The 15,907-nt window shown below is 43.3% G+C and overlaps 1 protein-coding gene across 1 annotated transcript in view; it reads right to left on the bottom strand.

The window, feature by feature from the left end:
• Positions 1-2,799: 2,799 nt before the first annotated feature.
• Positions 2,800-15,907, bottom strand: part of THBS4 (thrombospondin 4) — a 40,075-nt gene continuing 26,967 nt past the window's right edge. The window contains exons 11-22 of the mRNA XM_040089761.2: positions 15,230-15,334; positions 14,898-15,005; positions 13,123-13,282; positions 12,336-12,454; positions 11,465-11,517; positions 9,321-9,514; positions 8,854-9,032; positions 7,378-7,426; positions 7,083-7,279; positions 6,375-6,547; positions 4,925-5,064; positions 2,800-3,025 (exon numbers count right to left, since the gene is read on the bottom strand). Of these exons, the coding sequence (XP_039945695.2) occupies positions 2,964-3,025; positions 4,925-5,064; positions 6,375-6,547; positions 7,083-7,279; positions 7,378-7,426; positions 8,854-9,032; positions 9,321-9,514; positions 11,465-11,517; positions 12,336-12,454; positions 13,123-13,282; positions 14,898-15,005; positions 15,230-15,334 (1,539 nt within the window). The 3' untranslated portion in view covers positions 2,800-2,963. The remainder of the gene's footprint in view (positions 3,026-4,924; positions 5,065-6,374; positions 6,548-7,082; positions 7,280-7,377; positions 7,427-8,853; positions 9,033-9,320; positions 9,515-11,464; positions 11,518-12,335; positions 12,455-13,122; positions 13,283-14,897; positions 15,006-15,229; positions 15,335-15,907) is intronic.

The raw sequence follows: 15,907 nt of genomic DNA, 5'->3' as shown, positions 1-15,907 counted from the left end.
CAGCTCCTGGTGCGTGAGGAACCTCTGGTGCGTGGAGCTGGGAGGGTGTGTGTTTGGACCTAGGAGCGAGGCAGAGACAGGTTTCTGAGTTGTGCCCAAGGACTGAAACAGCCTGTGCTCCACAGCCTCCTGCCAGTCTGCCCACTGCTGCCCTCACCCAACACAGCAGCATCCTGGCAGGATGTGCCCTCCTCTCGATTCCAACCAGATGGTCTTCACGAAACAGAAGCACTTGAAGTGTGTTTGCCATGGTGTTTGCAGCACACAGGAAAGAGTTAACTGCTGAGAGGGTGGATCCTGGTGCAGAAGCTGCAGTACTCTGAACTCCCAAGTAGTTACAGCTGCTGCTCCAGCTGAGTGCAGCCCTGCTATGCAGGCGGTGGGGTTAAGAGTGAGCTACATGTTCAGTTTTAAAGATGTGGGTTTGCAGTGTCTTCACTTGCCAGAGGCCACACATGGAGCTATGTCTGCATTGCACGATAGTCCAGAAAGGGATTGTGATGCTGGAGAAGCTTGTTTGGACATTTTTGAACAGGGACTGCGCAACCTCTGATGAGAATATGAGGGACAGAAGGTTTCCCAAGCCCAGACTGATCTTCTTGGGACAGATATTTGTTACAGCTGGCTTTACTCTTGAGCTTATGGGCTGCTCAGCCATTGGTGTATCACTATAACAGACACAGAGTAAGCTCCAGCATCCCATCATAAAGTCCCAAAAACACCTTCTGAAATGAACATTCTGCCTGTCTAACTTGTGACTTTTATCTGCAGCTGTCAGCACGCCAAGCCAGTAGATTTTCTATCAAGGCAGTTAGAAGCTCACAGCCTCACACAGTTACCTTTGGCAACAGCATGAGAGCCAGAGCCCGTACCTCACCTTCCATCCTCACGTGGCCGTGGACTGCAGGAGAGCTGGAAACAGGCAAGCTCCGTGGTGGTAAGCCAGCTGATAAGGCAAAGGGCCAGGCTGCTCCCTCTCAGCCACTGTAGCAGAAGGAGAGGCTCTGGCTGCAGATGGGGGCTGAGCAGAGCTTTGGAGCCTGGCAAGGATTTGAAGGCCAGGTGCAGTCATGTTTTCTGGTGGAGCCAGTGTGTGCTGCCCTTGCTGCAGACGTGTCAGGGTGGGCCAGGCCTGTTGCATCCACTCTGAGGAGACCACTTGTGCAAAATGTGAGCCCTGCAGGCCCCACGTGTTCTGCAGTGGTGGTGTGGGTGGGTGTAGTGACTGCCTTCTGCCCAGGCTGTGCCCAGACCATTCAGAGAGCATTTCTGCCCAGAGAATGGGCTGCTTCTGGTGAAATGCGAATGTATGGTAAGGAAGATGTAAATTTGTTTTGCAGCATGTGTTCTCCTTCATAAATGAACAATACTGTAGTTACAGCTCATGCTCAGCTAGAAAAAGACATTTTTTTGTCATCTATTAAGTATAATTTGACAATGCCCTCTGTGTTGCACCAAAGTAAATAGGCTTTTAGTCCTCAGACATCTGGTGAGAGGTTGGGTTTAGTGATGCCAAGGGGAAAAAAGGACTGAAACTGGAGGACCTTTCATCATGAAGCACTGACCCAAAGGAATGCTTCTGCATTGTGCTTTTTGGAGTGGGACTCTGGGATCCTCATGGGACAGCTCCTAGGGCCACCCTGCTTTCCAGAAATTTTGGCAATTTTGGAGGAGCCCATGGGAAAATTCTGCTAGTAGTCAAAGCCACTGATAGCTTGTAATATCCTTAAGGGTATTTTTGTTGTACTGAGAGCAGGAAACATTTTTTTTGTTTGATGCTCTTACCTGATAATTTAACTCAGCATTTCCCCTGTATCCTGGTGCTGGGAAAGAGCTAGGACTGTTCATTATCCCAGGGTTACTTCTGATTTTAAAACTCTCACTGTATTCCCTCCCTTTGAATTTCTTCCTTCCCCCTTCCTCCAGGCTGAAGTTTCCAACTGTTCTTTTTTAAGTCATTGTCCTGCAGTTATTTTAAAAGTATATAGTTGTTTTTGAAGTAACTATCCTATCTATTCAACAATCCTTGGAGCTTGTCCTCCCTCCCCTCCTATCTCCATTTTGAAAGAGAATATAGTAAAAGTGCACATTGTAGTAACACCTTTCTGCAGTTAAATTAGAGAGTGCACTGTGATGCAGTTTCTTTTGGTTTTCAGTCCTTTCCTGATGGTTCCTAATGCTTAATGCAATGTTTTGGGGTTTTAGTTTGATGACTTTGCAAAATATTGCAATACCTGCCTAGAGAGCTTGGCTCTGGCAACAGGCCGAAGCCTGGCTTTGTGTATGTGAAAGTTAGGATTGCTTTATCTAGGTGATTCTGCATTTATTATCTCTGTAGTCTTGTTTGTTTGTTTTAGTCACGTGCAAGTCATAAGATGTGACTACAATGCTCTGCTGTCAGCTTTTTTGCTTTTCCAGGATGTGATAGTGTCACTCCCAATTTCTGGGGGCGAGAGGTCTAACACATTGCTTAAGAGGAGGTCTGCCAAAGGTAACAGTCTCCAAAGGCCGTTAAATGTCCTGAAGGAGGAACAGCCTATTCATGGGAAGACTGGAAAGGTACTACTTGGCTCAGCCAAACAGCTCCAAACCACTTCATTACCAGCTGCAACCTGTTGTTTATAATACGTTCAAGGCAGAGAAAATGTCACTTTCCCCCCCACCCTGTTTAATACTAAATCCAAAAAGGCAATAGATTCAAACTTTTCTTGAGAGTGTTATAAGCAAGTTGTCACTCCACTGACATGTTGCTCTCTAGATTTTTAGGGGAAATTTGAAAAGAAGTGAGGCCCAAGTCTATTTTGTCTCCTTTTTATTTTCACTTTTATACAAAAAAAAAGTCTGACATAGTCACATCAATGAGAACAAAGCTGCAGTGTGCACACTGACAACAAAAATCATATACGGATTTAAAATATATTGTTTTACTGTTTGCAATAGCAATGTTAGTTTGCTTTTACTTTTTAAATATCCCCAACACCTAATTGCTGCGCTTGAAATTCTTGGAAGTCCTCTGGGATGGTGTCTGAAAACAGGAAAATATGCAAAAGTTTAGTTTCTTCTGACAAAATTAAGGAGCACTTAAATTACCCAGCTACTCTCTTTTTAGGTAACATGCTTCTCTTTTGTTTACATATTAAGAACGTACATGGAATGTTTTTAGTTTCAGCTGCGTATCACTGGAAAACATGAAGAGGCTAACAAGACAGGGAGTGCTACAGTGCCAGCTCACAAAGCAGTACTATAAGTCTTCAAATTACATATCTCTGAAAACTTTGTGGCTAGCACTCTTAAATTTTTATCAATAAGCACTGACCAGAGAGGCAGGAGAAGTGCTTGTCTTGCTCTGCATGCCAGATATATTTGCAGTGTCAGCATCTCTATTTCTCATGTATCCTAATTCAAGTTCCCTGGGATGGTTTCCCAGGCCACAAGAAGGGACAAAAAGCATTAACCCCAACAGCAACTGGCATAAAGACTTGAGACTTGGACAAGGGAGCTGGAGATGGATCAATGTCATAAGAGCAGCCACAGTTCTGTTTCAAGCATTATTTGCAGTCTGCCTTTGCCAGATGCTAGAACATTTTATCTGGAGAGCCACAGAGAACCATAGAGTTAAAGCTGCGGCCAGGAATGGAGCCACAGCAACAAAGCTCAACTGCATGACCTCAGCTTCACTCTGATTATTTCAACCCTGATGCAGGAGAGCTGCCTCTAAACTCAAAAGGACGTGTATAAACACACACAGTATGTAGAAACAGGACGAGTCCTTTGCTTTTTGTTGAGCACTTTTAAAAGGCTTGAAATTCCTTTCAAGCCATTTCTGCATAATGTAGGAACCTCTCTGATATGAAAACAAAGATTACTTTGGGACTTCAGAGTCTTTTTGAGTGGGTTTCACTGACTTGATGTAGCTCCTGCAGCAGCACCACTTGTCTGCTTACTGCCATGTGAGCATGACTCAGTGGCAGCTTTGATACATGATTTCTGGGAAACCACAATACTGTTGAAAATGACAAGTAATTTTTATTTGTAAGCACTAGTGTCTAGAAGTTCCCTGTTTAACTGTGACCCCCAAGAGCCAGCCTAAGTGTACTAAGTGTCCAAGTACCAGAGTCCATCAGAATAACACGCCACAGAGTGGCCATGTCCCCTGCAGTCCTGGACTGGGCTTCTCAGATCCACAGAAAGCAGTTCCAACTTGGCTGGTAGAATATTTTCCAAAGGCTGGGTATGGATGTTGAGAGGAGGAGGGGCAGCCCCTTCACCCCCAGTTCAAGTTACCTGAACTGCTGCTGGGACAGAAATAACCTGAAATGATCAGCTTCTGTGTGAATGATGAAAGATTGAGTTATTCTATACAGTGGATGATCAGGGCTAACCTAAAAGGCTCTTGCCCCAAGAGAAGTGAGCCAGCACGCTCCCACAGAATCAGGAGCATTCCTACATGGGAGGAAAGGCATCTTATGATCTTGTCACCCCACACACAGGACCAGACAGCAAGTACACAAGTGACAGTGATGCCTGATGGCTGAGCTCACTGGCTCTCCAGGTGTATTTCATCTTGTATTCAAGGCATCTACATACGTGATGACGTCAGTGTATTTGTTGTGTGTTGCAGCTCTCACAGTCAGTTGGTTTTATGTAACATTCCTAATTCTCTCCTGACAGCTATTCCTCTCAGATGGCACATTCTCTGTAGCAGAGTGACTGCTCTAGGAGGAGCAGCTGTGAGGTGTTAGTTCCTCTCTGGCTGGGCTGCCGTTTGCTGCTGGTGTCAGGGGAGGCATTTCAGAGCTGTGAATAACTTGTAAAGGAAGGGCAAAGGAAAGAATGCTAAGTGGCTTAAATCTAACAGTCTTACTACTGGTTCTTCATTGTCACTTGCTAGTTGCTAGCTAAAATGGTGTAAGAGCAACATTACCATTGCAGCGATATTTCAGGTTGGACCAAATAATGTTTTCCTGAGAGAAGCAGAAAACTCCAAGCCGTCCTCCACGCATTGTGGTGTCTATAGTTACACCAGAGTCTGCCACTAGGTCAGAGCCTTCATAAAATCTTGCCCTTAATGAAAGAAAACAGAAGCTCTATTAGGTCTTTTCTAAAGCTGCAACATTCCTGAAAGTAATATTGTTTTCCATGGAGATTCTATTCTTGGATGTGCTATCCCTCCCATCTAGCCCAGGGTAGAAAAAGCACTTCAGGTAACTCCTGTGTAGGCTGGAAACTGGAGCAATCCTGCATGCTGGCAAGAGCCAGACAAGGGAGAGTTTTTTGAGGGGTTTCTACATACCCTTAAAAAGCTTTGGAATTTTTTTTTTCCCCTGTAGTCAGTCCAGCTGAGTGCTTTAGCTCTTGAAATTTTCCACAGTCAACAGTGATAGGAGAACCTGACTAGATGGATAGATGGATATTGTCTTGCACAGTTTGAACTTTGAAGCTGAACTTTTTTTTGTAATAGGAAGTTTCAAACAAACCATTTGGATCTTAAACTTGTCAGTGAGATTTCTTTAAAAATGGGAATATGTTTAACTCCAGGAACTGTTTTGCTGATCTAGCATCTTCTTGTTAGAAAACCCGTCAGCAAATTCCCAAATAGCCCTGTGAAAGCGGTGCCCCACCAGCTTCCCAGTGTGTGCTCTGTACTGGGGGCTTGAGCAGGACCACACTGGAGCCATCTGAGCTGTTAGTGGCAGCACTGCCCACATCAAGTCCTCAGCCTATGGGATACTGGGTAAATGACCCAGAGGTGGATGAGCCGGGAGGGCTCTTTCGTGGATGAGGATACTGCTGATACATTTCTGCATATGAGAAAAGAGCAAATGGTGAAAGGAATGAAAGGTTCTGTGTCTTTTCATAAAAGAAGAATATATAACATGCATTACAAAGCTTTGACAAACTTTCTGACTATATGCTGAGTAATCTCGAATCTATCACATGAGGATAATTACTTGTTTGTTAGGATCACAACTTCCAAGTGGACAACTTTTATTCTGTTATCCTAGAATATGTAAATGAACTACCCCAGTTCCAACAGAAATATTCTAAAATATCTAAATTAAGAATATATGCAATACATTGCTTTTTAGATAAGGGCCCAGCGGTAGCTTGGAAAACAAGGTATTAAAGCTAGAAAAGAGCTCATCAGGATAAGGCACAGTTAAAAGAGACAGGTAGTCCATACAAAGAGGTTTAACGTGGAATGGTCTAGGAAAAGGGCTGGAGGCTGAATTCCAGAAGTCTAATTTATGAGGCTTCATCAGTACAAAGCCCAGACACAATACAAATTCTCAGATTATCATCTGAACCAGGTGTTGAGAAATTACAGTTTAGGCAGACATGTATCTGTACTCACCTTATCTACCCTCTCTTACCTGATGTAACCAATCTGAGGCCTGTGCTGCAAGAACCAGCGATACGAGACTTTGTCTTTCCACCCTACATTTCGGGGATCCTTCCACAGCAGCCTGACCTGGTCGTTGGTGTCCCCTGTGTGCCAGAGGGAGTTGCGGAGGTGTTCGCCAGGACCTGTCTTGGATTTCACAGCCTGCAAAAATACAATTTTCAAACACTGACCACAGGGAAAGGTCACTTTCAGAAGCCAGCGTTTTTTTAGAGAGGAGCAGGTCTGTAGAAGCATCCTCTCTGCTTCTAACAGGCCCCTAACTTCTGTTCTGTAACTTCTGTTCTGTAACTTCTGTTCTGTAACTTCTGCAACAGCCACAGCCACTGCCTATGTGGACAAAGCAACCCGCTGGGTACCTGGACAAAGGAAGAGGAAGCATTCTGACCAGTCAGAGTCAGAGCACAAACCCTGCAGAGACTAAATGCTCCAGCTGATCAGAAATGCAAGATAAGTTCCTTAAAAAGCAGTGGTATTAAAAGGGCTGTGTGTCAGCTGCCTGACCCTTTTGACAGCAGCTGCCGAGAGAGAGCAGCAGTCGGGCAGCACAGCAGACACGCAGTGCAGCAGCTTGGCTTATGCATGGCATGATGACCTAGCCCATGGCCAGCACATGGCAAGAGAGCATGGCCAGGCTGCAGTGAGCACTGTGTCTTCAGTTACGAGCCACCACCAGTACCTTTAGCTGAATGCCGGGCTCTGCAACAGCTCGGAAGGGAGTCGCTTGCCAGTACGTCTGTTCTGTCTGTTTCCACATGACTACATAAAAACTAGAGCTGTCTTGATAACCAAAAATAAAGCCAGCGTAGTCGTCATCCGTCACTGTGTTCACATGAAAAGTGCCCTCAAAGTCGACGCCGTTAAAAGCTGTGTAACCTAAGGGTACACACAAGTTAAAAACAATTCTGCAGAACACATGTTCATATTCTGGCATTTTCTGCTGTAAAACTTGAATCTCAGAAGAGGCTACATACCAACAGCAAGGCCAGGATCACTGTTCATAGTCTGCACAATTTCCATCCCCTGTAAGGATAAATTCAGGGTCGTTAGCATGTGTGGCAAGCTGGATTAGCTAAGCCTTGACAGCCTTTTCTGGTCTCCCTCTAGCACCTCCTTCATCCCTCTTTTCTGTTTGCTCCCAACATATCTGTGACACTTGCAGCTCTGAACTAAAATCAATGAGAACTATAATCAAATAGTAATGTTTCAGCTACTTGCATAGCCTGAAGTTGGGAACAATTTGTCAGTTTTCCTAGTGCAGAATTAGTCATACTGGTATTTTGATACTTTCTTTCCCTACCACAATCTTCTGGAAATCTGAATCTTGCCAAATCTGGGGTGCCGGGGAAGAGGGAAGAGGGTTGTGGGAGGAAGAGAGCTTTTCCTTGGCTTAGCTCATACAGTTGGATCACAGAGTTCAGGATTAAACTGACTGTCGGGACTGGGTTAAGGAAGATGTACACATGCCATCTGGCTGGGCAGAGACTTTGGCAATGGGAAAAGACTGCATGTTCCCTGTGACTCATAACACATTAGCCTCCTGAAGGCTAAAATTTGTTAGTGGAAGTAAGTTACTGGACTCAGTCTAGGAATACTGGAGTGCTGCATCCAGCTCTGGGGTACCAGCACAGGGAGGACATGGACCTGTTGGAGCAAGCCCAGAGGAGGACACCAAGATGATCAGAGGAATGGAGCACCTCTGCTATGAAGGTGGGCTGAGAGAATTGGATTTTTTCAGCCTGGAAAACAGAAGGCTTTGAGGTGACCTAATTGTGGCCTTCCAGTACTTGAAGGGAGCCTACCAGAAAGATGGAGAAGGTTATTTTACCAAGAGCATGCAGTGACAGGACAAGGGGCAATGTATTCAAAGTAAGAACAAGTAGGTTTAGATTAGGGATGAGGAAAAAAAAAATTACTGTGAGGGTTGTGAGGCACTGGAACAGGTTGCCCAGAGATGCCCCAAACTTGAAAGTGTTCAAGGCTTGCTGGAGCTCTCAGAAACTTGGTTTAGTGATGCGTGTCCCTGCTCATGGCAGGTTGGGGTTGGAATGAGATGAGCTTTGAGGTCTCTTCCAACCCAAACCATTCTATGATTCTATGAAATGCTCTGTTATTTAGCATGTCACTTTTACATTATGGGAAGGATTAATGGAACTTGTTTGCTACAGAAATATATTTTAATAGGGTAACATGTCTGCCTTCTGGCAGCAGAGAAATCCACTCAGAATAAGATGGCCAGCATATAGCTCTTTTATATTATTAGGAGCATCAATTTTGATGGATTGAAGGGTATCAAAAGGAAAATTCCTTCATTTTTACTCCTGAAGAGTACTAACCAACAGGTTCCACTTTTCATGTCTGCCAAAGGTCCGGTGATTACAGAGACAATTTTTTTGTGGTTTTCAAATTATCTCTCTCAGACAGGTAAGAAAGACCAAGGGTATTTTTACCTGGTTCAGAACCACCCAGTTGGGGTCAATCTGCGCATCCCCCTCTGGGTCCAGCACCACTGTCTGATAGGCCCTGAAGTCTGTCAGGGTGATCTCTGCATTCTCAGGGCACACATCGATGCGATCGATCACTGTATCCTGGTCAAAGTCAGACTCACAGACATCACCAACTCCATCACCTGAATGCATCAGAGAAGTGAAAGGAGATTTATGGTGCAGCAAGTAGTCGCATCTGGCCCAGCCTTGGGATTAGGGTGTCCAAGAAGCAGGTGGAGTGTCAGCCCTGCTGGCTGTAGTGCCTGAGAAAGTGCCTCTGTTTTGGCCAAAGGGCCTCTGTGTGCTGCTGTTGTTCCTGGGGTGAGTGTATGCGTTGGCAATGACTGTGTGGCATCCTGGTGCACACAGCCTGGAGATGAATGCAGTGCCTGAGAATCAGAATCAGAACAGCTCCTGAGGGCCCATCTTACCATTATCATCTTCCTGCCCTGGGTTGGGGACCAGCCTGCAGTTGTCAGGGCCCGGGGGCAAGAGGTCAGGAATGCCATCATTATCATCATCCTCATCACACTCATCACCCAGCCCGTCTTTATCTGTGTCCAGCTGGGAGCTGTTAATAACGGTAGGGCAATTGTCTGTGCTGTCCTGGTGCCCATCACCATCGCTGCAAGCACAGAAACAAAAAAGAAATGGTACGCCAGCATCAGCTCCTGCCTCTGCACAGGGAACAGCACAGAAACACACTAGTGCCAGCTTTGGAGCTGGAAGCAGACCAGTGGGCAACACAACGTGTTGTTGCTCAGGTGGCTGAACTGCAAGAAAAGCAGGAACAAATAGACTCCGATAAGATAAGGTGGCAGGAAAGCAAAGACCAAGCTAGGAGCTATAAAACTCTCAGGAGAAAGAAAAATAAGCCTTACATGGTGTGGGAAACCTTACATGGTTGCTCCTGGAGCCCAAGACCCCAGTCAACATCCACTCCTAAAGGGCTTGTAAGGCACATCCAAGCAGTGCAGTGTCACCAATGAAGAGGCACTGAGGAGTCAGCAAGAGTGGGACACCTGTGTGCCTTGACTAATGTGCACAGGTGTCGGTGCTCACGAACATCCACGTGTGAGCTTCATGAGAGACTCTACGTGAGCACCTGAAATCAGACTTACTTAAAAACAAGCAGTGTTCTCACTCTCCTGCATAGCAAATTTTTCATGGTGGACTTGGCACTGCTAAATTAGTGCTTAGACTCAATGGTCTTGAAGGTCTTTTCCAAACTGAATTATTGCCATCCTGAAGCAGGGTTTGCAGTAATAAATAGAGGAGAGAGTCTGTAGCTCCCTGTAGACACCGGGACACAGACTGCAGCAGAGGGTTCAAGAAGTTCTGAGGTGGCTACATAACTTCTCCATCCCAAGTGTTAAGTGAATCCCTGCAAAAAATCTGCCTGAAGTGCAGTGTGTTTTGTATGCACACCAAAACCAAATTGCTTTCTAGCAATTAGCAGGCATGTTTTCCTTTAGTAGTTTATTATTAGCACAGAGCAGAAGTGATCTGCAGCCAAATCAAGGCCATGCTATGGCTATTAGGTAGGAATGTTCCCAAATACCTCCCCCTGCTTAAGAAAAGTGATTTAATTTTAGGTAGGAGTAATCAATGTTTGCACAACATTGAGATAAAATGCAATAAGCACCACACATGTGTATCTACTGCAAGGTTAAGCGCGCTTCACACAGGAAATGCTTGACACACATTAGTGAAGTTTCTGGGGGGAGGGAAGTCCTTTTCTAAAACAAGAAAAAGAACAAAGACCTATCAATTTAAGAATAAAATGCTGATGGCCTTGGCAGCTACTGGCCCAGTGTTGGGAATGATGCCTGCAGAGACATGGAAGTGGGCTCCCTGCCAGTCCTTTTGCAGAGAGCAGCACCCACCAAGGGCCCTGGGGTGAAAACCAGCAGTTGTCTGTGGCTGATGAAATGCTGTGACAGCACAGGATTTATAATTTCCATTGCCTCTTGTTGTAAGTGAGGTGCACATGGGAGGGCCTGCCATCCCTTAAGTTGGTTATGCAGAAGCTGCTTCCAGACAAGTGATGAAATTTGTCATGGGATGTGCTCCTGTGAATGCCCAAGGCATATGATAGCCATAGACGGAGGATCCTTGCCAGTCTTGCTGTGCTAAAGCAAAGGGATTGCTCTGCAAGTGTTTTACACTTGGTAATAAAATATTATTTCTGCAACACCAGGTTCTTAAGGAAAAACACAGAACCCTTAACTGTGAAATTTCTGCTAAAGAAACAGAGAAATAAAAGAGGAATGAAAAATTAAGAAAAAAAAGGAAATATTTTTCTCACAAAGAAGCTCTGAGCAGTGGTCTGGATTTTACAGCTAAAGAACTGCTTGAATATCACTTCCACAGGAAGCCTGTGTGAATGGCTATAAGGGTGAAGGCTCTCTAAGTGTGCTGCCCCAGGGAAGTGAACAAACAAGGCTAATAAATCCTAACACTGTTTTTGAAATAATATCTCTCTGGAATTAAATCCAGGCTGGCCTGACGGATTACAGCTCTCCAGGAATCAGCAGCATGCTTCAGCTCAGTACTAGCCTCTCTCACAGCATACCTGTCCTGATTGGTATCACAGGAATCTCCAACCAGGTCATTGTCGACATCCGACTGCAAAAGAGAACAGACAAAGTTCCAGTATCAGCTGTCAAGAGCATCTATTTAAATTGCAGGACTAAATCAAAACATAAACAAAACAAATACCACTAAAATAAAAGCATGAAAGGGCACTTGTTTTACAGAATATATTTTTTCTTTTGCATCATCCATCTAATCATAAATTCAGTTTTAATTTAAAAAAAAAAAAAAGACAGTGAATAAACATGGTTAAACTTAATTGAAGAGTTCAAGCAAGATTTCCTCTACAACTGAAAATAAGTATTCCTCATTTCTTAGCAAGGTTTATTTCTTAAGCATCTTTAAAAATCTACCATGTTTCGCTATAGTTTCCAACATTTTTCATTAGTCACAGGGGGTGAAATCAGAATTCCAACCTATGAAAATTTACAATGATTTCTCACCTAGGAGCACTGAAAGTTTTGATCAATAAGGACACCAGGATTTTTGTCCTGATTAAAGGAGTATCAAGTGTAACTAAATCACACCCCTGTGTGGAGGATGGCATTGAACTCTCTGCAGCCCATTTCAGAGCATGAGAGTAGAAGATAAATGCTGAGCAGGGGTCCTAACAACATCCCAAACTATGAGAGTACAACTAGTGACTCTCCTCTCTCACATCAGGAGAGTCAGCAGGTCTGTAAAACTCTTGAATACCTAGATATATGGTATATTATATTATCCAGGAAATACCCTTTATAATTAAAATATAAAAAGTGTGGCTGCATGGGTTGCTTCATTCTCTTGCACCTTTTTAGGCCTCAGCAGTCCCTCTCCCTAAACAAGAATAATTTTTCCTTCTGCGAGCTAACCTGGTTTGGGTTGCTGATTGTAGGGCAGCTGTCACAGGCATCACCAACACCGTCATTATCTGTGTCCTCCTGGTCTTCATTGGGGATCCTCTGACAATTATCCAAAAGGTTCTTAACACCTAGAGTAAAGTGGACTGTGTGTTCAAGACAATTCCCATATTTGTCCATACTGGACAATATAAGCATTAAATCAGTAAAGACACTATTCCTTTTCAGCAACTACTTAATCCTGCAATGAAATTATAAGCCTTCAGAGTAAATCTTGCTTATGTGTGCATCACTCATTTAATAGTAGTTAGGAACATCTTGCTAAAGCACAGCTGACTGCCACATCACACCCTTTAATTATACACAATTCATTCTATCCTGCTCCTGTATCACAACTTACAGTATGGGACATTTCATTTGTTAAAATTACATTTGAAAGGTTGTGATCTTTTTCACTTCTTTCAAGCCTCCTACAGCAATGAAAATAATATGTTATGTAGCTCTCAGGTACCAGTGACTGGCAGCAGCTGGATGCTCCGGAACATTTGTACATTTAAGGAATTGCTGAAGGACCAACAATCTTAACTTCTACATGAAACATGGCTTGGTTTCACTGTTACAGTGTACAGTGCTTCCAATCCAGGCTAAGATATGTATTATCTAAATTAAAAGGATTAAAAACACAGGTTTCATGAAGAAAGACTAGGTGTTACAGCTGGTGACATGAAATCTCCTACACACACAACACACTGGGCAAATTTGAATAAATCAGAGAAGCTGAAAGGGAAAAATCACTGACCATCTCCATCCATGTCATCATCACAAGCATCTCCTTTCCCATCACCATCTGTATCCCTCTGGTCATTATTCAGGACATTACGGCAGTTGTCACAAGCATCTCCGAATATATCTTGGTCACTGTTTCTCTGGTTAACATTGGGAACCAAAACACAGTTATCCTGCAAGAGACACAGAATGAGACATCAGTCAGGCCAGGCTATGAACACTTAATTTTTACTTTAGTTGATTTATTAAACACTTGTATTTGTGTCTATTTAAAAAAAACCCCAAAAAACAACAACAAAAAAACCCCCAACCAACCAACCAAACAAGAAAAAAAAAAAAAACAACAAAAACAACCAACCACCTAACAAACAAACAAACAAAAAACCGCACCAAACCAACCCAAAACAACAAGACAGTGTGAGCAGTTTTGACATTTTTTGTCAATATTAGCTCTGGATCAGAATTCCCTTGCTCTCTCAAAGCTCTGCTTTGAACCACACTGTGCAAACCCTAATCACAAATACCCAGTACCATAAGGCTTGACTTATAACCTTGATTTCTGATTCTCATTTTGCATGGGGGCATGGTGAGGGACCTGTTTTGGTACCCGGGCTTTCTCCCATGGTCCTTCTCAAAAGCTGCAGTTCAGAGTGACAAGGTGTGCTGATGCTCTCAGTGGAAGGCCATTGCCCCCTTCTGGTACACACTGGCTGGAAACTAGAGAAAGAACATCTTGATGCAAAAAGGTACTGGGTTTTGCTTGGTTTTGGTGGGTTTGTTTGTTTCAAGCAAGCTGCTACTGACTTTTAAAGTCCTCCAGAAGGTATATGGAGGAAATTTTATTTCCAAGTAGTATAAAATTTCTACACCTATCTAGCACACCCATGACCTCATCCTATTGTCCATAGAAAAGAACAGAGACTAGAAACAGTATAGAAGTTACTTGATTATGAAGGTGCTGAACCTGCAAATAGATTTACAGTCATAGGAGGATTTATTTTTTTCATTTTAGAAGATGAATAAAACCAGTTGGTTTAAGCTAGCAGAATCTAGTGTGGAACTCTGTGGCAAAAGGGCCTGAGACAGACCTTATATGACTACTAGTCTGTCCCAGAGCTTCTGTGACTGCTAGTTTGCCCTAGCTCCAGGAGGACATTTGTACTCTGGATAACATGTTCTCGTTGACTTGGAAGCACATTAAGCAGTATCAGTCAACAATCTTAATACAGAGCAACAGTGGGCTTGTAAGAATATAGAGTGAAAACTAAAAAGGTTTTCCAATCTAAATGTATCCATCCTCTAATATATTCTGCTGCGTGTACCCACATGGAAACCTCTTTTGCTTTGAATACATGAGTCAAAGTTTTTTCAAGTTATTGGCAAGACACACATTCATTTATGTGGGTTTTGGATCCCTGATGAAACGTGTTGTCAGGTCAACTTGCTCTTTAAAGAGAAAGATGTTAATGCAGGTAATGTTCCTGAAGATCGTGCTATGGGACAGTGTGACACAAGGACACAAGCTCTATACACAAAAAGCTCTAGAATTAAATCGTAAAAGGTAGTAATGGAGGATACACAGGTAGGATTTAAGGCTGTGTGGTTTAAGTCTTGTAAGAATGAGGATTATAGAAAAGAAAAATACAAGACTTAAGGGGCCACTGACAGTGGGTATGTAACAATCTCTGGCAAACCATAGTGAGTCACATTTCAGAAGCACTTCCCACTGCAGCAACAAGAAATCCTTCTATTTGCACAGACCCCTGCATCCTGAACTATAGACAGCACCTGCTCATTGGGAATGCCATCTCCATCTGCATCATCATCACAGGCATCTCCAATCCCATCACCATCAGCATCTTCTTGCCCAGAGTTTGGGACAAATCTGCAATTGTCCTAGACAAAAAAGGAGACAAGTCTCATGTTCTATAGGTAAACTGGATGCCTTCACAATTTGAATTACTTTTTCCTATTATAAATTAATTGGAAATTAATTATCAAATGAAATAGAATACAATAACCTGAATAAAAGATCACTACATTGAGTCATATTTATTACAGTCTTCCTCTTTATCCATACGTGCTTTGAATTATTATAGAATTAAGAAGGCATTTCTTACCTTTCTGCAGTTTTCAGCAGAGCATGAGAGTTCTTCATTAGGGTAGCCATCAATGTCAACATCTTTTCCACAAATATAACCGTCACCAGCCCATCCAATGCCACACTATCAATAAAACATCATGGTAGTACTGTCAAAAGCTTAATGAGTCACTGTAGAAATATTCAAGAAGGAAAACTCACACCAGTCTTGAAAACAACAGCATGTGGAAGTCATGGCCAGATACTGAAGTACAATAAGATACAGAGAGCTTGAAACAAAGGTTTTCTTCCTGCATCAAGAGATGCTGCAGTGTAGCCAGACATAGCTAGAAAGAGCTACAAATTGATGTCAACTGGAATGTGTGCCTGCCACAGCTCATGATTTCAGTTGCAGCTATAGATTTCTTATAGACACTGGCCAGGAGCTAATTTTGGCTCCTCACTGGCAGGTTGAGTAAAAGAGGAGACGTAGGTAGAGTATGCACCTAGCTTCTTGGCAAGGGGCACATGGTTAGGTGGGATGACTATGTTTTGTTCAGTATCTCAAGAACACATCTGCACCTAGAGGAAGTTTTAAGAAAAAACTGTGCTGGCAGTTACTCAGTTTGCATCTGCAAAACAAATGCCTCTGCACACAAGTTCATCCTAGCCAATTAAATAATTACTGTTTCTAACCAACACATCATTTTTGTCAAAG

The sequence above is a fragment of the Hirundo rustica genome, chromosome Z (assembly GCF_015227805.2).
Source record: "Hirundo rustica isolate bHirRus1 chromosome Z, bHirRus1.pri.v3, whole genome shotgun sequence".
Lineage (NCBI taxonomy): Eukaryota > Metazoa > Chordata > Aves > Passeriformes > Hirundinidae > Hirundo > Hirundo rustica.
This window is presented reverse-complemented; position numbering and strand designations above follow the sequence as displayed.